The sequence below is a fragment of the Acinonyx jubatus genome, chromosome C2 (genome assembly GCF_027475565.1).
Source record: "Acinonyx jubatus isolate Ajub_Pintada_27869175 chromosome C2, VMU_Ajub_asm_v1.0, whole genome shotgun sequence".
Lineage (NCBI taxonomy): Eukaryota > Metazoa > Chordata > Mammalia > Carnivora > Felidae > Acinonyx > Acinonyx jubatus.
Window position 1 is genome coordinate 154595423 of NC_069384.1, and position 24188 is coordinate 154619610.

General features: G+C 38.1%; 1 protein-coding gene across 50 annotated transcripts in view; it reads right to left on the minus strand.

The window, feature by feature from the left end:
- Positions 1-24188, minus strand: part of CLASP2 (cytoplasmic linker associated protein 2) — a 178265-nt gene that overhangs the window by 53227 nt on the left and 100850 nt on the right. For 7 of the 50 annotated variants that reach the window (XM_053221756.1, XM_053221755.1, XM_053221765.1 and 4 more), the window contains 8 exons: positions 20695-20718; positions 18961-18978; positions 16808-16912; positions 10566-10736; positions 10014-10121; positions 4932-5038; positions 3246-3269; positions 1599-1843 (listed from right to left, as the gene is read on the minus strand). In XM_053221756.1, coding sequence (XP_053077731.1) covers positions 1599-1843; positions 3246-3269; positions 4932-5038; positions 10014-10121; positions 10566-10736; positions 16808-16912; positions 18961-18978; positions 20695-20718 — 802 coding nt within the window. Of the gene's footprint in view, positions 1-1598; positions 1844-3245; positions 3270-4931; positions 5039-6017; positions 6081-10013; positions 10122-10565; positions 10737-13250; positions 13278-16628; positions 16656-16807; positions 16913-18960; positions 18979-20694; positions 20719-24188 lie in introns of all 50 variants that reach the window. The other 43 variants (XM_053221746.1, XM_027040539.2, XM_027040538.2 and 40 more) reach the window with 16 other exon arrangements.

The following is a 24188-nucleotide window of genomic DNA, read 5'->3' on the forward strand; positions in this document are numbered from 1 at the left end:
TACTGAGAGACAGAGAGACACAGAGCGTGAGCATGGGAGGGGCAGAGAGAGAGAGGGAGACACAGAATCGGAAGCAGGCTCCAGGCTCTGAGCTGTCAGCACAGAGCCCAACGTGGGACTTGAACCCATAAACTGTGAGATCATGACCTGAGCCGAAGTCAGACGCTTAACTAGCTAAGCCCTCCAGGCGCCCCTGAATTTTCCCTTTAAATGTGAAGATGTTTTCTTAAATTTGGCCACCTGACGACTAAAATCTTTCTAAACTATGCCTACTCCCTCGCCACTGAAAATGATATACTGAACCTAATACTAACCTAATCTTGATGGGGCCAGGAACAATATTATGATGATTTATTGCAATGATTCATGAAGTGTGATATACACACATTAGAATATATTAGGTAGTACATAAACATCTATTTTAGATCAAATAGTTCTAATACTTCCTAAAGTAAACATACAACTAGTAAATCTAACCCTGATTTCAGGTATCAAGTCAGGAAGTAGCCCTCTAATTTTCCAGTACCCTCAAACTTATGAATTACCTGAAACTAGTTTTTTTTTTTTTTTTTTTTAAATGTTTACTTTTTATTTTTGGGAGAGAGAGTAAGCGGGGGAGGGGGGGAGGGGCAGAGAAAGAGAGGGAGACACAGAATCTGAAACAGACTCCGGGCTCTGAGCTGTCAGTGCAGAGCCTGACATGGGGCTCAAACTCACAAACGGTGAGATCATGACCTGAGCCGAAGTTGGACGCTTAACCGAATGAGCCACCCAGATGCCCCTGAAGCTAGGTTCTTAAAGGGGTTGGCCAGAGAAGTTTAAAACATTACAAAGATAAAGACAATAAAGAATTTAGGGGGGAAAAAAAGGAAGTAAAAGCCATTAGGAAAGGAAACCAAATCAAGTCAAACCAAACTAAAAACTAATATAAAGTTCTGTTGCATTTTTTAAATTTTATTATTTTATTTATTTATTTATTTTTTTAATGAAGTTTATTGTCAAATTGGTTTCCATACAACACCCAGTGCTCATCCCAAAAGGTGCCCTCCTCAATACCCATCACCCACCCTCCCCTCCCTCCCACCCCCCCTCAACCCTCAGTTTGTTCTCAGTTTTTAAGAGTCTCTTATGCTTTGGCTCTCTCCTACTCTAACCTCTTTTTGTTTTTTTTCCTTCCCCTCCCCCATGGGTTTCTGTTAAGTTTCTCAGGATCCACATAAGAGTGAAAACATATGGTATCTGTCTTTCTCAGTATGGCTTATTAATAAGTTCTGTTGCATTTTAATACACTGGTCAACTTTTTTTTTTTTTTTTTTTTAAATAAACCAGTCAGTTTTAATTTTATGTACACTTCATTATTTTTAATTTTAAAAATAACTTTTTTCATTAACTTCTATTTGTGAATACAAAGTTTCCTTTTAAATAAAAATTTCTAGTTTAGATAATACAGATGGCCTTGGAGACTGGGAAAATATTTTGATAATCACCTTCTGAATTTAAAACAAGTCTGTTCCCATACGAATATCTTGAAAGTGTCCTGGGAACGAAGTTGAAAGTGCGAACCTGACAGGACAATTATTTTAAGATAATAAACTCACCTTAGCGTTCTCTGATTTTTTAGCAAGTTTTGTAGCCCCAGGAGGCCTTCTTTCCTTTCTGACCAGTTGGAACTGGCACATCTATTGAGGACCTCGGCCACATCTTCCGTCTGCCTCATGTAGGTAGGAATACTGCCATTTCGAGAGCTATAGGAGCGTTCTGAACAAGCACTCGATGCATCGCTGTTGGCGTCATCATCTGAATGCATTCCGTAGGATTCGTATCTTCTTCGAGCAGGCTTTTTCTGTTACACATAAAGACTCTCATTAGCAGTAGCCAAAAGAATGTACTGGTATTTCACAATTTCTACTGACCACAAAAGGACTGTTTTTTTTTTTTTTTTTTAAACCAGTACCAAGCATGCGTCTAAGCACTGTAATAATAAAATTATCATCAATGTTGTATCAATCAATAACTGATTTTATTTTCAATATTTAGTTTTGCTTCAGAAAACAGGTTTTAGAAGTTAGTAGACAATGAAATAGTTTTTAATGATGGGATATAGTGGAAACAGAATAAGACTACACGAAAGTTCATGTATGTAAAGTGAGAAGTGCTCAACTTGTGGGTTTTTCCTTTTCATGGAAACCAAAGAACGACTAGTATATATTATAGATGAACAGAAATTACTGGGAATTTGAGTTGGTAAGAAGAGAACATTACTTTATTTTTTTTTGAATATTACTTTTTTAAAGGATGAGAATGGGTCAGAAAAACACATTTTCCTATATGAACTTCTACTTTTTCCTGTGTATCTTCTCTTTTCTCTAGTCTCCCTTTTACTTCAGCTACTGCTTCTCTTGTCACTCTTTCTTCCCTTGTACCCAACCCTCAAGTCTCCTAGAGAAGTAAAATACAGACATCATGAGAATGATGAGAACCTATTTTGCTTACTATTATTTTTAGGAGGCAAGCTCCTTGAGGGCCCTCCATGTTTTCCCCAACGTGTCTATACTGTCTATTTCAATAAATGCAAGAAAGTCCACTTAGATTCGATTTCTTTACATCTGAAGCTTACCGTTTAATATATGTAACTGCTAATTATACCTTGCATACTAAAAATGAAATGAGCAAATAGTTTATTTGAGATTTCCTTGGAAGAATTGGAGATACATCTTTATATAATCTGGTATTTGAATTTAGGCTAATGAACAGTGAAGACATTTCTATGAAACATGTTAATAAGCACAAGAATTTACAACAGTTCCAGATGGCTGTAAATTCTCCAAAGTCTAAAATCTTAAAAAAAACAAACTTGAATTTAATTCAAAACAGTTTTATAAAGACATTTCCATCACTAAATGCCTCTTACTGATTCAGAGACACCAAGTTAATTTAGAATGTGATAATGTGCTATGTCCTGTGCTGGGCTCCAGGATCAGTCTTGTTACAGACATCAGTGTCAATGGTATCACCCCATCTGTATGGAGCAGTCAAGCTTAAAGGACAAGAACCCCCACAGGACATTCTATCCAACCAGTATCTCCCTATTAATAAGCATATATACAGAAAAGTGGGTGTATTAAAGGATCTTACTGCTTCCACTTGAATATTTATTTTGTAGAAGACTATCATCTGTTAAACTGATGAAGCAAAGGAAAAAAGTTATGGTATCATAAGATGTCAGAAAACAGCAATGTCTATACCTTAGTCCGTATGTCTCCTAAGAGCTGAGCGCAGTAAATTTTTAAAGAGAAAAATTGAAAATAATGAAGAACATTTTGCTAAACAGCACAATGAAGCAGGCATAAACAATGCCCATAATCAGAAACAGTAAGTTTTGTTTGTATACAGATACATAAAAACTGCTTAGTAGCAGAGTAGATCTTCAACCTTGGCAATATCCTTTAGTCCTAAGCTACGAGAATATTCCCATAACCAGTTTCCTAAAGAAACTAACACTTTCTTTCTAATTGGATCCTTTTGTCGTTTCCAAAGTTAACTTTGTTTCTATGATTTTCCCCAGGTCCAAATTAGGCTTAATCAAGTTTTTTTTCTAGAAGTTGATAGTTATCACTGGAATATCTAAACTATGCAAATAATGGAAGTAGACCGAAGGAGATTATTGGGATTTAGCTTTTAGCCCTGGTGGCTAAATACCCCTTATATAATCCAAACACACCTTAGTATTAGAAGTAATAGTTCAAAAATAACCCATTCAATTCATAAAACTTATGTGAGCACAATTTAACTGGTACATCTTCCATCTAAAAAGAAACTAGAAAACATGATTTAAGGAATACGTTGATTAGGAATAGTAAATTTAAAGCACTTGACTGATCGTCAGAACAAGATGTGATCAATCTATCCCATGCCCAAGAGAACAAAGTTCCTACCTAGTTGTATTATTTATAAAAAATTAAATAACGGAGGTAAAGGGGAAAATTCTGCACTTACAGACTGTTAGTGCAGAACTACACATGTGATTACATTTCCTATACTACAGCTACGATCAGCAGATATTTTTTAAAAGTTTTTTCCAAATACATGTGGCATAAATTGTATTATAGCAACACTGGTTAAGATGTGATACGCAGTTTTAAAAGGCACAACGTATTTTTTTTTTTATTTCAGAGCAAAGATGAGGACTTTTATAAGTTAGGATAAGTAACTGAGTAAATGCTTCTTAAATATAGATGGGATTAATATAATTTGAAAGAGGAAGTGCAGACCGAATTGATGTGGGAGATTGGCAGAAACCAATTGTATTCACTGTCTCAAATGATACTCCCTTCATAATTTTAAGTGAGAAAAACAACGGTGATATATGGACAGCACTCTTCTGACAAACTATCATGGATCTGTAGATGATGTTTTTAAATCTCACTCCTTAACGTGTCAGGCATAACAAACCAGGAGGGTATCTTAATTATAATTTGTCTTGAAGTCGTGCTTCTCTCAGCTCAGAAAAATGCAAGCAAGTAAGACTAAATAAAATCCTACCCCGAACTAAAACAATGCCTAAGTACTCCAAACGTGAAGCAAGCCTTGAAATGTATGCCTGCAGTGCACCCATTTATGTACTAAATCTGCCCTTACTCTTCGTGGATGACAGTGCCCCACAAACATCCTCATGTTAACAACATCAATATTCACATTATATTCCTGACACCCCATCAACTACTTCTGGCCCTCGCTTCAAATTCTGACCGAGTAACAGGGACCAAGAACTGATGACACAACTCTGCTTTTTCCATGGCCCACGTTTGATCTTCCTAGATTGAATCCACCAGCTTTTCCCCGTGACCTTCCCCACACTGGGGGACTGGCTTACCCACACGTGAGTTTCGTAATTGGAATATCTCTAATGAAAAGGAAATGGAGAAGAGTACCAAGGCATCTGCTACGGCCTCCTCCACGTCAGAGCCTGTGTTCAGGACTCGCATGGCACTGACAGAAGACGACAGTCGGCTCGATTGGCTCATCCCATACCCTGGACCTAATTCATCAGAAGGAGGAAAAGAGCTTTGAGAGAGTCATAAATGTAACAGCGTCACATTGGAAACTTCAAGATCCTTAAGGGGAGGGGAGGGGGAAGAAAAAAAAAAAAACCAATGGGGCAAAGCATTTTAAAAGCAATTCTGTATTTTCTGGGTACATTTGGTCTTTGGTCAAATAAAATGGTAAAGGCAATTAAATTACTGACAGTGTATGGAAAATAAATTTAAAGAACAGTAGCTATGATACATTTATGACCAGAAAATAGAAGAAAGCATGGGTGGCTAACTAAGGGCTTGTGAATCTACAGCCCTGGCAATTATTCCAGCTCTATCAGCCGGGCAGATCTCAGCCATGCAGGTGAGACATGGAGGAGTCTAGAACACACGTCAAACCTCAAACCAGTGAAGATGAGGGAACTCAGTGAAGCTACACCAGTCTACAGGGAAAACCCGCCAACTGTTGTCTCCTCTCCATCAGGAGAGGGTTTCGTTCTACAGCTAAGATATGCCATTCGACATCTGTTAAGCACCTACCTAGCGTGTGCCCGACACTCTGAGGTATGTAAAGACAAACCAGAGATGGATTCTCCCCCTCAACTACTTTCTGAGCATCATTTACAATTAAAACACTTCATCCACCATTTTGGTTTTTTTTTTTTCCAAAACATGTACAGAGATGAAGTACATAATTGAGAACAGAAAACAATTCCATGTTCAAAAATGACGTAACTTAGATTACATACACACAAAAAGGCTATCTGTCAGTGACAAAAATGCTCAAATAAGGTTGTGGGAGGGGAAAAAGTTACTTGGGGGAAAATTAAAAAAAAATACACAGATGATTTATTATCTGAAAAATCAAATTTAAACAAAAACAAAGTGATTTAAAAACACGAATATACCATTCAATGGAAACTGAAAAGGACAAAAATCTGAGATGAATGCACAGATGATAGTGAAAATGTACTCATCCTTCACCTGAGGCCCCATACACATCGGGGGCGTAGAGGGCACCAGTAGATCTGGAATGGTGTCTGGAGGCTGGAATAACAGGACCATACAAACCTCATCTATTACCACAGAAACAAGGAATAGTGGCAGCACTACAGTCAGGCAAGGAGACTTAGTCAACACTGGTATTACTAGTAACAGGTAAGGATCAGAATACTGCCAAGCAAGGCAATTGAACATCAGCACCGTAACATTATCCTCGACACACAGAAGATCTTACACCTAAGGGGACAGACACAAGCCCACAGGAGACAAAAAAAAAGCAAGTATTCAAATGGAAGGAAATGTCGAAAGTACAAGCATGAGACAAAAAAATGAACACCGTAGTTTAAAAAAAAAAAAAACCACCATGGTAACTAGTAACCAATAATACACCTAAATCCTTTGGTCCCGAACCCAACGAGGCAGGTATTACTGTTCCATTTCATAGATGGGCAAATTGAAGCAGACAGGGACGTTAATTAACGTGATCAAAGCCACACTACGAGTAAGTGATACACCTCGGTATCTGTACTCTTTCAAGGCCTTTGCTCTCGAACAGTACATGTACCGTCTTGACATCGTTCAAAAGATAACATACCTCACTTACGTTAATCAAACATTTTCCATAATGGTTCACAGAATACAAGTTCTGCATTCGGTAAAAGATTTAAATATCAAAGACATGTGAACGTAAAAAAAGGATATCAATAATACAATCAAAAGACCTACAAAAGGTCTCCCTATATTTATGTCATGTTTCTCTACGTCTAATTTTAGCATATTTTAAGTTTCATATATTAAAACCCCGATTTTCACAATACCATAAAGTCCATCTTCTTCCTACATAAATATTAAAGATTCATTTTAATATTTAATGAAATAGATTACTCATAGTTAGAAAGTTACTCTTCTTCAGATATATATATATTCTTAAAAAATTTTTTTTTAATGTTTATTTATTTTTGAGAAAGAGAAACAGAGTGTGAGTGGGGGAGGGGCAGAGAGTGGGAGACACAGAATCCGAAGCAGGCTCCAGGCTCTAGGCTCTGAGCTGTCAGCACAGAGCCCGATGCGGGGCTTGAACCCTTGAACTGAGAGATCGTGACCTGAGCCGAAGTCGGACGCTTAACCAACTGAGCCACCCAGGTGCCCCTCTTCAGATATATTAATTAGAGCAGTTAAACTACTTTTTTAAAAAAAGTTTATTTACTATTTTGAGAGAGAGAAAGTGAGCAGGGAAGGGGCAGAGAGAAAGGGAGAGAGGGAGAATCCCAAGCAGTGGGATTAGTCCCCAACGTGGGGACTAAACTGACAAACTGTGAGATCATGACCTGAACCGAAATCAAGAGTCGGATGCTCAACCCACTGAGCCGCCCAGGTGCCCCCAAAACACTTTATTACATGAATCACTCTTTTCTTTGCCACTGGACCTTAATGAACGCAAAAATGATCAAAAGGATTGAGACAAAGGATTAAACAGAATGCTGTTCAAAATGTTTAATCAGACTCTAAAAGGTCACTGCTGTTGTTAATAAACCAGAATACATAGTTTTAATTCTACCTGAAACAGTTTTTAAAATGGTGACGGTTGAGTCAACATGAACATGCCCAATGGATGAAACTTTGTGAAAAATTTTATGGTATCAATGGTGGCTGAAGGTAAGAGGTAAGTGGCGCCACTCACATTCTTGTGGGAACATAAGCCTATTTTTTGGAACTTGGCTCCACAAGTAAATGGAAACTAGGGTACAAGTTCCAGAGAAGTTCAGCTTCGCTCAGCTCTGATTTAGTTCTGATGCTTTAGAGCCCTTACAGCGGCTCTGTGCCACAGCTGAATGCATAGCAAACTACGGGGCTCACTTGCTGAATGGCGACATTCAAGCCGGAGGTGAAAAAAGAGATCCACCGGGTAAACCCAGTAAGCACGGCAGAATGCAGGCAGACACCACAGACAACGGGGATGGGAAGGCTAACCTGATCTCCGAGGCGGCTACTCCTCACCCAACTTATAAGAGGGCGAATCTGCTACGTTTACGAAGCAGCATCCAGATGTAAATAAAAGGGCTACAAAAATCAATTCTCCTAAAACTACAGGATTAAAAGATCTAATCTTCTTTAACCCAAATAGAATGTTTCATTGGAATCAGGAAAACAGCTTCCTTTAATAATAGAAATTTAAGTGATTTAAGTTGTCAAATGGAGGCTTTGAGATGAATCTAGAAAATTAACGGCTAGCTACCATTTCTCTTTAAAAAGACCTAGTAGCAAGGCTTATTTTTTTAAGTGATTCATGCTTGGTTACAAATTTCCTCTCATGTCTGACTACTGCACAGGTTTAAAAGGTACAGAAACAGATTTCGTTTTCTTCTTGATATCTCATGTTTTCTAATAATTCTGCAGTACGGCATTATGCAAAGACAGGTGTTACCCCATTAAAAACATCTAAGATCTCTGCCACAGAAGTACAAGGGAACTACTTTGAGGCAAGCAGTCAGAGCTTGGTCAGATGACCAAGTGCCTACTGTGTGCCAAGCACTGTTGCCTATGTTCTCTCATTTACAGCTTCTTCAAAACAATCCTAACAAGTGCATGCTATTCATGTCCTACTTTTACAGATGGGGAAACTCAGGTACAGAAGTTACAGAGCCCAGGCCGTCTGACCCTAGAGCACAGGCTCTTAAACCATCACACGCCCACTCACTTTCTTCAACTCTTCAAGATGGCATGCTTACTTTATACAAACGTAGGATTTATTTCATTTTTAAACATATACGCATGAACATATACCGTGTACATCTATACGCACGCATGTGTGCATATACACATACATAGTCTGCATATGAACTAAAAATACTGTATATGACTATTGCATATGAGTTAAAAACATCTCTGGCAAAGCACTGGAAGGGAACTCTTCACCCGGAACTAGAACACACACATCAAAGGCCGAGGATGGCCCTATCTGTGTCCCCAGCGCAACGGGGTTTTCTAGGTCGGTACACGACAGTCCAGTGACTTATTTGAACCAAATGGCCCAGAGAACAAGACTTTAACCTCTGGATGTTCTACACTAACATGTCTATTGAAGGAAATAATAATTCCACTTGGCAGAAGTGCACCATGTGCAGAACTATGTTCTACTTAAAAGTCACAAAATCTGAAGAGCAAATCTCTAAGTATTACAGTAATCTCTATTTTGTGGAATTAAAAGAAAAAATCTGAAATGGCTTTAGGTATGTATATAGAAACAAAGTACTAGTTAAAAAGCTGAAAGACCATGCAGAAATTCTAAAACATTTCAATGTAAAAAATTCTGCCTCTCTGATTATTCTCAAAAATTCTAAGTTTAAAAAATCACTTACTATTTTTATAGCTGAGGTAAATATACTATTATAGGGAAGGGTATAGTATAATCTCTATAATCAGGAACACAGAGGTTTTACAGCAGTGACACAACACAAGCTAATATATGGGGAACAACGATTAACCTGTATAATACTATTTTATATACTAACCATTTTAGTAAGTAGTTCATATGGTATTTTGCAGCACTCTTTCTGGTAAATATCTAAGGTGAAATGTTAGTATTTCTGCTGAAAAAACCAACAGCATTTATCTTATCAAATGAAATGGTCCATACTTCACATGAGTAAATATTTAGCTATTACCTTTAAATTTCATAGGTTTATTTCTTAAGATAAATCTTGAACTCCACATCCTGTAGTCCAAATCTATGTGCTATTTACTTGATTACGGAGACAATCTGTTTATACAAGGTCTAGCCTACTCATTTCAACAAGTAAATGTCAAAGGAATTGCCAAACCTGTAATTTCCTTACGACTCTTTCTTCTGTCAGGGCAGAAAAGAGAGGCAAAGAAAGACACAGTCGCTGAAGAAAGCTAAGCCCTAAGTACACGGAAGTTAACTGATGGCGATTAACAGGGCCAAGAAACGCACCCGACACCTGCGCAGGTACCTACCGAGGGGCTGAAAAGAACGAACAGGACTTGTGTCCCGGCTGCTCTCCCGACTGGCTTCCCGGCTGCACCCTTGACTCACACTTGGTCGAGGAATACGACTGCTTCGGGCTGGTACAAAGAAACAGCCGCAGAGAAAGGGAGGAAACAAAAGACAGAGTTTGCATTTTTGATATGTTCATTTTAGTTTTCTTTCTCAAAAACTGATTAATAGGTTAAGTTGTACTAAGGCTGAGAAGAAACTACTCTTGGCAAGGTATTACCAGGAATACGATACAGGTAAATTGGAATACAGTCCTCCAGTTTGTATGAGATTAGAAGGGTAAAATAGTATTTTGCAACCATAAGTAGGCTGCAAATAAAAAGCTTTAAAATACACTTTAAAATTATACTTTCAAGGTAAAATACCTAATTCAATTTACAATCTGTATTTAAATTCTCCCTGAACTCTCAGTTGTTTTCTTCTAGCTTCTAAGCACCCAGCTGAAGTCTTCACTGTTACCCAAGCCTGGAATACAAAAGAAGAGGCCCCAAGTCTCACAAAGAAGACCTTACCCACGGACAGCCTAGACGGACTAGCCTCTCTGCTACACCCCTGGCTCCGTGGGATCTTGCTTCTCTTTGGCGCCGAGGCGGAATTGACCAAGACTCTCTGAACACCAGAGCTCACAGTGGAGAGGGCTGTTGTGCTCAGAACTCTTCCTGGAGACCCGGACCGGCTGCCAGCTGAACACCAAACACACGTGCAAGTGTTATGACGTGAATTCTAAGAGAACTTGTTGAAAGGACAAAAATTCAAGAGATGGTATGGCAAGTTCTAAGTTCAAAGGAAATGGACTGAGGAAGACATGTGCATAGAATCATAACCTGGAAAAAAAGGTATGCTGTACATAGTAGGACTGAAGAGTGAATCATATAAAATATATTTTCAGTTTGGGGGGGTATAAGATGTTATGTTTAATAAGGGCAGCACGAACAATAGTATGTTTGTTTCAGAACACAAATAGTATAAAGGATTTCCAAAAAAAAATAACTTATCTGACAATACATCTCATGTGGCTGAGGCTATATATTAAAACTATGTATTTATAAGGAACGAAATTAGTCATTACGTTATTTCTATTTTTTTGTTATATAATAAACATTTGCTTCCTGTGAAACAGCTGGCCTTTCTGAGATGCTTCTGAATGGGTATAACAAAATTATTTTGTTACTATGTATACTTTTAATTTTTACAAAATTAAATTTTAAAGGTTTATAAAATTGGGCCGGCTAAAAAAGAAACTTGCTTTTTGCCTTCAAACCGCAAAGGGATCTTGGGTGGAGATGCAGAAGTACCGAGAGTAAAAGAGAACTAACAGCAAATGTCAGAGAAGTCCGACCCCTTCCCGACTAGGGATTCTCAGTCTTGGAAGGCAGAGGATACGTGGGCCGGGGAAAAGAGAGAGGGCGCTGGACAAAATCTCAGAGACTGGGGCAAGGATTAAGAGATGGGCTCCTCGGCAATCAAAACATTTTACGTCTGCACTGAACGGGAAAACAAACTAGGTCAACTCCAAGATGTAAGGTAACTCTACCTTCTGAATGGTAGCGTTATAAAAAAGGTGAACTTGCACTTAAATAAATGAAAGCAACTTTTCCCCTTTGTTGGGCATCACTTCTCTTCACCAACAGGGCAGTCACTGCTCACCTTGATAATCTTATTTCATTTCCACAGAGCAAAACCCAAAGACTCAAGTGCCAATGTGGTCAAGCAGGAGATGTTTATGAGGGAGGAGCACTGAGTGTGAGGCAGGGAGTGGTGACTTTTCAGCTCCAGCCAGCTGTGTCTTGAGGCAACACTAGCCAGGTTTTAGGGTTTTGTAAAAAAAATGAAAACTCTGAAAGTTCCTCATTTTTATCATGGTGTGTAGACCAAACAATACACGAATGGAGGCCGGCTGGATATTGTCCATGCGCTGCTGATCTGTGACCTTCACTGTAGTGTTCTTGGCATGGTCTTGCTGAATACGACTTAAATTCATGCTTAATTCACAAACTTTATCAGCACACAAATTTTAAATTATCCTCCACTGGTTATAGCAATACTGTATAAAAGCAGTGTTTCCAATGAAATTAACAATTTATTTGAATAGAAGTAATTCTAAGTTATTACAGGGAAATTATTCAACTCTACTTTAAAACGATGGCTCATCTGAATTATCTCTTGGTGTTTTAGGTGAAGAATCTTCAAAGTAGATTTTTTTCAGTTATAACCTTAAGGATACCCACAAGGCACCTATTTTCTCCATGCAGTATCTAAACTAAACATACACACCAAAACATCCAAACACCCAACATGCCACAAACTCACAATGCAAGATAAGCCAATGGAATATTTTATGGGAACACTTGCAACGATATAAAAAGTATAAATAATGAGCTGAATGAACACATACAATATGATATTCTGTTAAAACTGATATAAATTTTAAGGGGTGAAGGTGTTGGTAGGAGACCGGAGAGTTTCTTGAAATGTGTGGGTCTATTCAGCAGAGAGGAAACATGCAGGACTGAAGTACAGCCATCACTCTACCGGTTCTGGATTAACTGTATTTATCAAAATTATGCAACCTCACCCTCTATTTAAACTCATTTATGCCCTCTCCTAGAAAATAAAATCAGCAATGTTTATTTCGCTTTCATCATTAGCCTCTCTTCTCCACTAAATCCAGACCTCAACCAACAGTGTGATAATTCCAATGCCTAGGACTCATTTTGGAGTTATTTATACTTAGGAGATAACACCAAGGCTCATTTCCCAGCCAAGAACTGCCAGGGTTAATTGCTTCTTCTAAGAAAACCACTGAGTTGATGAAAAAGGGCATGCTGTACCTGGGGGCGGCATGCTACTGGAAAATACTCTAATTTGCAAAACCTGACGGTGGGTATCCAATTTTTCTCACACTACCTAAAATTCTCAAACTACCATTTTAGAACTTTTTACAAGGTATTTTCAGGGCATTACTAAAGCTCCTTTGCTTCTGAATGTCAAAAGCTGCGGGATCCACTTGGATATTTTCAACAACTCAAGGTTTTAGTGGTAAAGACAGGCCAAAGATAACTGGCAATTTTTGCCCCAATATGGTTGCACCACGATGGAATATGATGTTGAGAATTTCTGCTGAATAGAACCCATTCTCGATAATGAAAACAGGTGATCAAACAACAGATGCACACATAAAGTCTATAGATTCTTACCACCAATGGTATTAGCAGATTGTGATCCTGAACAAGTGTAAAGGCAGAATTAGGGTAAGGATTATAATCCATGAAGAGGGAAGGAGCAGATTTAAAATGAATGGCAGATGAAAATAAAGCTTTAGTCAGTTCTCATAAAATAAAAAAGCCCTGAAGCAAAAAAAGCAAACTTCAAAAGAAAACTCTCTAAACCATAGACGTCTGTAACAAAAGCAGTACATTGAGTAGCTTTTACAGCTGAAATCAGACATTCATGTACAAAGCAGATGAAATGAAGTGCAAAAATAAATGTAAGTTCTTCAGCTTTCCTTCTGCTAAAGGCCTATAATCTCAATAATTAAATGTTTAACTTTTTATTATTTAAACATTTAATTTGAAACTACAGGTAAAGAAGAACTACAACATCTTAGAGCTGAAGAAAGCATACATGAAAAAGCTACGTTTTTTTTCTTTCAGATGCACAGGAGGAAACCCCAAAAACAAACGGCAGGGGCTTGGGGTGAGGAGACCAAGTTTCTGACGGGCTGCACAGCCGTTTGTACACAACCAGTCGCTACCGACAAGAACACAAGAAAGACGCCATCCTCACGTGTAACTAGAGACCTGGAAATCTCTCCAGTGGGTCTGCTTTTATTTACTCTGATCAGTCATCAGAACACACCTGCTTTGACCCATGATGTTTTCCCTAAATGCTAATCTACAACCATGGAAGGACCACGCAAACTCTAATGAATTACTTCACAACAAAGTGAAGACGGAGGTCACAGCGATATTTCTGTGCAAGTACGTTGTAAAGAAACTTGCGTCAAATCATACGGGGCCACAATTTCCTTTTGCAAAAGGATCTAGAATGGAATATACAGTCACTCGAATAAATAAGGAAGCAAGCAAACAAAAACCTCTCCAATGTGATTTAAAACCTGAGTGATTTTATAGGGAGCAAGTCTTCCGATCTTAAAATCCTACCAGGTCTAAAAAGCCTGTCATTATGTTCTCATACTTCCGTAAAGGATTCTAAGTATTGTAGATTGGGTTTCAAAGTGAAAAACCAAATGTAAAATAGTTATTCTATATCCTACTGACGTGATCAGTAATTACAAAATACCTAAAAGGGAGGTCCTTAATATATTAGAAAACCATACACAAAGCACTTTGAATCTTTGCCACAAGTTCCATCTTGCTATTCCTTTAGAAAAGAACTAAGTAAAACAGCTCACATCAAATTAAATTTTATCCTTAAGATCCTAGATATAGACAGTTTTGGTGTGCTATCTTTACTCTTCTTTATGCTTTAAATTTCCTAACATTATCATTATTTATTTGTTTCCTGAAGGTCATAAAAATAAAAGGTACAAAAGTACACAACAGGAGTTTAGATTTCAGTTATAGTTAATATGGTTAATAGTGGCAAGGAGGACAATTTTATCAGCTGAAATATATAATGCTTCTTCTGGGACCAGGTACGGTCTTCAAGATATTAAATGTACTACAACACTGAATTACTGCAATCCTCTGAGATCATCTTCTTCATTTTATAGGTGAAAATACAGGGCCGCCTGGGTGGCTCAGTCGGTTAAGCGTCCGACTTCGGCTCAGGTCACGATCTCGCGGTTCGTGACTTCGAGCCCCGTGTCGGGCTCTGTGCTGACCGCTCAGAGCCTGGAGCCTGTTTCCGATTCTGTGTCTCTCTCTCTCTCTGACCCTCCCCCGTTCATGCTCTGTCTCTCTCTGTCTCAAAAATAAACGTTAAAAAAACATATATATAGGTAAAAATACAGAAACACAGCGACTTTAAATGAACTGGAAGAGCCACGATTCAAATGTGGGCAGTATGGCCCCAGAATCCATGATCTGAATTGGACACTTCTCAGACTTTACTATAACACGCTCACTTGGCGATCGTGTTAAAAAGCGCCTGAATTCAGGAGATGTGCGGTGGCATGAAACTGTGCATCTCTAACGAGCTCCCAGGTGATGCTGATACTACACTTGGAGGAGAAAGGCTCTAAGCTGCTCTGCTGCAACTGCTACAGACTGAGTTACTTACGAGGTAAGCCAGGGCTCCCGGCTGGCTCAGTCTGTTAAGCATCCGACTCTTGGTTTCGGCTCAGGTCATGATCTCACGACTTTGTGCGTTCAAGCCCTGCAATCGGGCTCTGTGCTGGCAACTTGGAGCCTGCTTGGGATTTTCCCCTTCCCTTTCTCTCTGCCCCTCCCCGGCTAGTGCTGTTTCTGTCTCTCAAAACAAACAAACAAAAACTTTAAAAAAAAAAAAGTTACTCTTAAAATCCAGAAAAAAATAAAAATACGGATTATCAGGGAAGATTGTGGATGATTTATTCCTAATTTGGTTGGGAGAAGAGCCTTTACCCAGAGGACATTTGCCATTCTTCCTATTTATAAATAATCCTCAAATTGCAAACTAATTTTACCAAGCATTTCTTTATTTTTAGGACTCTTGTTGAACGTTCCATCATTTTTCTGCCTGGATTTTTTGACTTTGGAAAGAGGAGGAAAGGAGAACCCGCTGGCAGGACCTGAGTCATCACCGCCTGGCTCCCACCAAGCCCAGCTCTTTTCCTGGATTCCAGGATTCGGGAATCAAATAAGAAAGCAGACAGAGCATCTGTATCTTTATAAATTGCCTAAACCACCGTGAAAGATAAAGATATTTCTTTTCGAAATGGCCAAGTATGTAGAATAACCCCCAAATTATTTCCCTAGAAAAAAAATCTCTGTTTTTAGAGCCAAGGGCTAATGAAAATCTCTTGATAAAGAAAGAATAGGAAAAAACTCTTTTAAATTAATAATGCCATAAATGTGTTCAGGAACATGTAGAAATGAATCATTCATTTTACCTAGACCTCAAAATTGTGCTTTTTAATAATTGTACTTATGAGGAACTCCGCTTCCAACGAAATAGTAAATACAAATCTTAAATTTAACAAGGAGCATAATAGAACTGGACACTTCAATTTATGTTTCCTCGCTATGAATCAGTATATACCTGTCCCAAATGCTAACTGTATTCTGAAAGATTTTGGAGAGAGTTTGAAGACCCGCTTATCTGTCCTCGAAGAGCATTAGCTAGATGCAACCAGATTAGATGCTAACACATGGCGATTATTTTGCCTCTAAAAAGCACAATTTTCTACACTTGCAAGTTTGAGTAGACCGTGAAAACCTTAAGGCTAAGAGTTCTGTGCCATTTAAAATATCTCCATGCAAAAGTTTGTACAGCAGATGAAGTATTTTCTTTCTAAGTGGCAGATACCAATGATGCAGCCCTAGGAACACACCAAAGACAAGACGACACCCACTCAAAAAAATTCCAGAACATGCACAACAACTGATCCAAAACATTGAAAAAAAAAATACCTTCATTTTTGTCAGGTGATGACGAACCTAAAGTACAGAACAAGAACTCAGTATGCGGCTTGTGTCTGGAAGTCAGCTCTGTCTTTACCCACTGCTCAAGCGCCTAGGACAGTCATACGCAAGCAACACGCTTCTCCTCAAGTATCACACATCCGGGAGGACGCATAGGCAATACGTACGCTGAGACTGAGACACCATTTTGGTTCGACTTCTTCCTCGAGAATCTGTCTTGGCATTTCCCATGCCCGCGAGGGGCGCTGCTGAAAGCTTTGCTCTCACCCGGCCTGAGGAATAAATTTATGGATGTAATTAAAGACGTTTTTCTAGAATAATACGTACTAATGAGGAGAAAAAAAAAATCTCACTCTAAGTTTCTAATTGGGTGTGCTTTTCAAGTATCGTTAAATTCTGTCATAATGTAACCGTCACTGAGAGGTTATATTTCTCTTTAAATTTTTAAAATATATACTCCTTTATATGTGCTGCACCATAAGCTAACTTTTCTTCAAGGGTAAAAATAAAGTCAAACTAAAAGATCTCCTTTCTCAGCTTGATATTATTAGTCCAGTAGAGTTATAATTAAGATATTTACCCCAGGCATGCCACTTGCTTCTTAACTGGCAGTTCCAACTCTGAAATTTCAATTTCTATGAAACTTAGTTTATTCTGAAATACAGACTATAGTTTTAAATATAAGCCTACTCTTAGAACCAACAACCCAAACAGTTCTTTTGACTGAAAATACACTTCTAGATTTGCAAGAAGAGATATCAGGTCAAGTATTTAGTTTTTTATCCTGTGCTAAACATCGGATTACTATAGATAGATATATTCTCTTCCCCCAACCAATTTCATTTATGAAACAACTTGAGGAAATACCTATCACATAAGAGCTGGCACTTTTCTCGGTATGTTTCCTTCTCCACCTCCCGGCCGCACTCCCTTCCCTACCACTGCCTCATTCCCCTCCACAAAACCAAGCCACAAACATCTATTTCTAGAGCTCCTGAACCAAAGGAGATCCCGTTTCTCAAAGTACCTAAGTGTCATTAGGAAAAAAATATATTAGCAGTAAGCAGTCTCAACCACTATCAAATCTGAACCCACACTGGATGCAATCATAAAGAGGGCTCACAGTCCTTTGAGGTTAAAACGTACAATTCGTAGGGCAATCACTGTACTAGCTAGCCTGGAATGGCCATATTAGTCAGGAAAAAATAAATGAAGAGTAAGGACAAATTACAAAATTAAGAACTGAGTGACAGAAGATAAGAGAGCGATTAAAAACCAGGAATAAAACAGAAGTCTAGTTGGTGAGTCCTATGCTCTCAATTCTTCAAGGCCCTTAATAAGCCCATAGTTCAGGCTTTTTACCCTTTTACAGAGTCTGTTTAAAGTAGGATACAATGTTCTCCCGACTAAGAAGCAAAACAGAAAGACAAAATTATTATTTTTGAAATGGAGAATTTATCCAACACAACAAGGAAATGAGAATAAATATTTTGATACTATCATTCTAAATTACAAGGCTAACGTGCCAGAAACCGTTTTATAGAGTACTCCAATTTAAAATTTAAAATATGAAAATATTTCAAATACATCAGAGTAAATATGAGACCAAAAAAATGTTAAATATACTTGGCTTTGTACCACAAGGTCATCCATGTAAAACTCAGGAGAAAAAAGGTGTTTCAAAATCAGAGGTTTATAGGACAGCCTTCAGGCAGTATACATTGAAACACGGAATTTTTTTCCTTTCCACAAATTCAAAAGCAATGAATAATTATTTCCTTAAAGTAAACAGGCTTAGTAAAATAAAGTGGTATGTCTACGAAGCTTTTGTAATCCCCAATTCAAATCATATATGCAACTTTCCACTGTTTCTAAATCAAAGACACACTTAAAAGCGGACTAAATAAATGCACTTAGCCCCTCATGATAAAGCAATGGAGCATGCTCCCCCAAAGTATAAATGAATTAGCATAAATTAAAAAAAACACACACAAAATTAAAGAAAAACATTAATGATGCTGCTGAAAAAAAAAGAAGCTATTTATTAACTTTATACCAGATATTATTAAACACGTTAAGCAACTATGTTTTCCCAGCATGAGATGATCCAAGATACAAAGCAAAGCTCAAGATGAAGAACTAAAGAAAACAATCCACATCTGTAACTAACACAACCAAACATAAAATGTAGAAGTTGTCATGGCTGTCAAATTATATAGTTTTGCAAATTAGCCTATTTTAGTTTGTGATATTTAATTCCTACTAATGAAAATATTAATGTAGAGGTATTCGTGTTACTAACAAAATGTATGATTCTTACCATCTTCAGATGTTGCTCCTAAATAAGAGAAATAAAACAATAACATTTCAACAAATTCTGCCAATGCTGATGTTAAGATCTACTCGTACCTCCCACCCAAGACTATAATGAAAGAGTGAAAAAAAAAAATCTTCTAGTCTGATGGCCTTAAATTAACTTATAAAACATTCCGTTTGAGAGAAAACAAAATTTGAAGTAACCTAATGACACACAGCACCATAAAGGTTGAAACTAGACAAATGAAAATGGCAAAATCCCACAACAAACACTTTTACCTGTGACATTTCACACTCAAAATTTGAAATGGTGAAGAAAATTATAGAAGCTAATCACCCAAGAAAGACGCAGTCCTGTCACTGCTTTCTTTGAAATGAAGATTTTTATAAAATAAGAATACTTCCTGTGCATTTTCTAAAAGCCATCCATAAAAGAACTAGAAAAACTGACAAACACGGGGGCCAAAGGCATGACCCAGGCCTCATTAACCCACTATTTTCATCAAAGCATTACAGAGACCTATCCATCCATTGGCTGTGTACTCAACATTTATATACATTCCCTAAGATGTAAAGGAAAAGTAGCAAAAATGAACAAGTAAAAATATCATAACTCACTACTACTAAAGGGCAGTAATAGATACACCTCTCTGTATGCGTATAGACAGATTAAAAAAAAAAATAGGATTGAACATCATTGAGAGTAACACATCACATGACACAGATGATTCTTCAAACAGGTTTAGGTTTCTGACCCAAACAAGAAAAGATTTTAATCTGGAAAATGAGAATAATTTAAGGACATACAATTTCAGTGCGAGAAGTGGTACTAAAGGGTTTTAAAATACAGAAACTAGCTTTTGGTGGGCTTCCATTTCATTCAGTAGTTTTTTGAATTCACGCAGTACTTCAAACATAGAGAGGGGCACAGAGACAATCATGTCATGTATCCAACCCAAGCTTAAATAGATCTTCCATTTCATTGCAATGGAAGTTCAATCTATTTGAGTTTATGACGGAATAAACAGGAAACCACACAGCTCTTCCTTTTTCCTCGGTCTCCCACTAAGACTTACAGATTGAGTATCTTCTTACAAGTTCTTAACAAAAGCTCAAGTTCCTACACAACGTTATGGTATCTGATGAAGCGAAGGGAAAATGCAGATGAGACACTGTGTAGTAGCAGACAAAAAAATACCAAACAGATACAAAACACCACACGGAACTGAGCAGCTACAGATAAACTATATTCATTTGAGTACTGAAATGAAAAAGGCAAGACTAAAGTTCAGTTCTGGTTAAATGTCAGTTAAAACTCACTCTGAAAAAGAAAGCATCTGCGACTTGCATTTTATTTTCACAGATAACCGTATGAATCTATCAGAGCTAGGAAACTCAAGAGTTCAATCAAATGACTTAGGGGATTCCTTTCCATTTTTAGGAGTCTGATTCTATTTCAGAGGAAGACTTAAGAAACCGAGACTAGTTCTATGAGCTAAGGCAAAAAATTGTAAGATAATTGATTTTACTTACAACAAACAGTAACCTAGTACTTGAGTAGACTGGGAAACCCCAAAATGGATATGCCTAACCCCAAATTCAGAGAAATATGTAGCTATTTTTATATCAAATTGCTGCTAAATAAACAGTCTATTTTCAGAAATTAAGAGAATGAAGATATTATATAGGATCCAAGGGCCAAAAAATCTTTAGTAGAATTAGAAAAGGAAGTTCTTACCGTCCATCTTGTCAGAAGTATCCTCTTTGATGAAAGAGCAAGCAAAGAACAGAGGAAAACTCAGCATATTAGAAAACAGTAATTTTACAATCCCGAGAAACATTACTTTTAAGAAGACAATTCGTAACACAGACATATACATATGTTTTCAGCTAAAACATACTAGGAGATTTAAATGAGATGAGGTGCCCACACGAGGGAAAGATAAAAAAAAACAAAGAATCGGTAATGAATTTAATTTTCACCGGCCGAGAGAGAAGTTACTGAAGCCTATATCCCCAGCTGGGACCTTTGCCATCCTCAGGCAAACCTCTTGCTTTGGTCTTCGGAGTTTCTTGAAATCCAACACTCGTGATATCCCTGTTCCCAAAGGATTCAGTACTTAGGTGAGAGGAAAAACCCAGTGGCAATTGCTTTAAGGAACGTACTGTTTAACACTGAAAGAATATAGTAAGAAACATCTCTAGTGACTTCCAACTCTCCTCTCGAGCACAGGTCTCTCTCCTGAGTTGCAAACCACAACATCTCGATGCCACTGGATCTCTCCTGCTCTCATTATACCACTATGGTTCCTAACCCTCCAGTCTGATGCCTCCCTGGGACCTTAAATGCCAAACGCATATAACACAACAAGCTTCTAGCGGCTCATCCTTTAGCAACCCACCACTAGACTGAGAGACTCCGAGTACAGAAGCATATATTTCTGCACCTCTTGTACCAAGTGGGGTGCCTGGCAAAACCGAAGTGCTGAGTGTTCGCTGAAAAACAATGGAACACTTCCTCGGATCCGTGAATGTCCAGTTATGAGAAGACTCAAAGTAGAAGAAAAGAGAGTATACCAGTCACATGTGTATAAGAACGCTGGTGGTGATGGCGAATGGGGAGAGGGAGGGAGGGAGGGAAGAGGAGAGAGGCGGAAGAGGGGGGACGCGGGAGAGGGCGAGGGAGAGGAAGAGGGGGAGAGGAAGGAATAGAGAAACAGAAAAGAAAGAGAGAGGAAGAAGGGAGAATCCATTATCCCCGGAAAGAGCCAGAGGCGAGTAGCTCACTGAGTATAAACCTGGGCCAAATAAAGAGGACAGGGGGACACCATTCCCTTCTGTAGTGAAGTAAATGTGTGATTCAAACCTCAAAGAACCAAAATAAACTGAATCCATCTCACAGCCCTATTACAGACTTTCTTAAGGAAAAAGATGTTACAAACTGCCTTCCTAGTTCACATTAAAACGTTTCAAATATTGTATGTTTTTCCTGCTAATGAAAATAACAGACACTAAATCTCACATTTTTATTTTGAAAACTCCAGATAAATAGGTTTTATATTTGTTTTCCGGTGTTCTCCCCACTTAAAAAAAGGTAAGCTATAATTCCTGTACCATAAAATTCACCTTTTTATAGTATACATTTCAGTATTTTTAGTATATTAACCCCCCTCATCACAAATTCCATAAAGTTTTCCTCACCCCTAAAGGAAATCCTGCATCCGTTAGGAATCACTCCCTATACCCCGGACTCTCACCCCTGGCAACTACTAACTTATTTTCTATTTCCGTGGGTTCACCTATTCTAGACATTCCATGTAAATGGAATCAAACAGTACATGTCTGTGTCTGGCTTCATGATGCTCTCAAGGTGCACCCATCCCGAAGCTTGCATTAGTACCTCTATGTAACGTACTCCCTCATGTGGCTGACTAATATTCCACTCCACTGTATGGACACATCTGTTTAACGATTCACCAGCTGATGGACATCGGGGTTGTTTCCACGCTACTATGAACACTCATGTATGCGTTTTTATGAGAACGTATATTTCATATTATCTTAGATATACAGCAAGGAGTGGAACAGTTAGGTCACATGGTAACCATTTCACTTCGTGCGAAACTCGCAAACTGTTGCCATAGCAGCGTCCTTACCAGTACCGTGTTAAGTGCTCACCAGCGCTTGGTACTGTCTATCTTCACCAGCATTTGTTACTGGTCCATCTTTTTGGTAACATCCACCCTCGTGGATATGAAGGGATAGCTTATTATGCTTCTGATCTGTACTTTCCTAATGACTAATGATGGCGAGCATCTTCTCATGCACTTTCTGGCAATTAATATGTTGTCTTTAGAGAAATGTCTATTCAAATCTTTTGCCCACTTTTAAATTTAATTGTCTTTTTGTTACTGAGCTCTAAGAGTTCTTCATGTAATTGGGATCTAAGCCCCTAATATCAGATACGTAATTTGCAAACGTTTTCTCTCATTCTCTGTTCTGTCCTTTCACTTTCTTGATGGTGCCGTCTGAAGCACAAAAGTTTTAAATTTTGATGAAGCCCAGTTTATCTCTCCTTTCTTAGATGGTTTGTGTGTTTGGTGTAGTATGTGAGAAAACATTATTAAATCCAAGGTTACAAAAATTTACACGTATGTTTTCTTCTAAGAGTTTTATAGTTTTAGCTCTTAAATTTGGGTCTTTGATCCATTTTGAGTTAACTTTCTGGATATGGTATGAGGTAAGGATCCAAATTCATTCCTTGGCAAGTGGCTATCCAGTTGTTTCAGCGCCACTGGTTGAAAAGAATTCTTTCCCCACTGGATGGTCTTGGCACCCTTGTGAAAAAAATCAACTGATCATAAATATACTGGTTTATTTTTGGTCCCTCAACTCCATTACACTGGTCTATATGTCTATCCTTACGCCAGTACTACAGAGACTTGATTACTTTAGCCTTTAAGTTTTGAAATTGGGAAGTGTTGAGTCCACCGACTTTCTCAAGATTGTTCTCAAAATTGTTTCATCTAGTTTTGATCCCTTGCATTTTCATATGGATTTTAGGATCTGCTTATTTCTATAAAAAGGCACCTGGACTTTTGACAGGGATTACATGGAGTCTGTAGGTGAATTTGCTATATTAATAATATTAAGTCTTTAGAGAACCTGGGTGTATTTCCATCAGTTTAGATCTTATTTAATTTCTTTTACTATAGGTTATAGTTTTCAGTGAACAAGTGTGAAAATAAATAAATAAATATATACACATATAAATATATATATACACATATAAATATATATATGTGTGTGTATGTATGTGTGTGTGTGTATATGTGTGTATATATATATATATATACACATGTTGCCCTTGGTTCTCTGTCCCCTGGTTCCTGAGACAGAGCACCTAAGACCCTTAAAATTTCCTAAATTGTAAGAGCACTAAGGATATCTTTTGTTCTAATATTTGGTCTTTGACCCCGGTGCCTGACAGATACCTTGACTTAAGACCCCTATAATTTCCTGGGTGACAGGAGTGTCTTTTGTTCTACTGAGGTGATTCCTGGTGGCTCCTGGAGAGCTTCAGAATGGAGGCTAGTCGCCAGGAAGATGAAGCCATGATTAAAAGCTTGAGAGTTTTTAGCCCTACTCTTCATCTTCGGGGAAGGGGAGAAAAGCTGAAGACTGAGTTAATGACTCATCATGCCTATAGGATGAAGCCTCCTTAAAAATCCC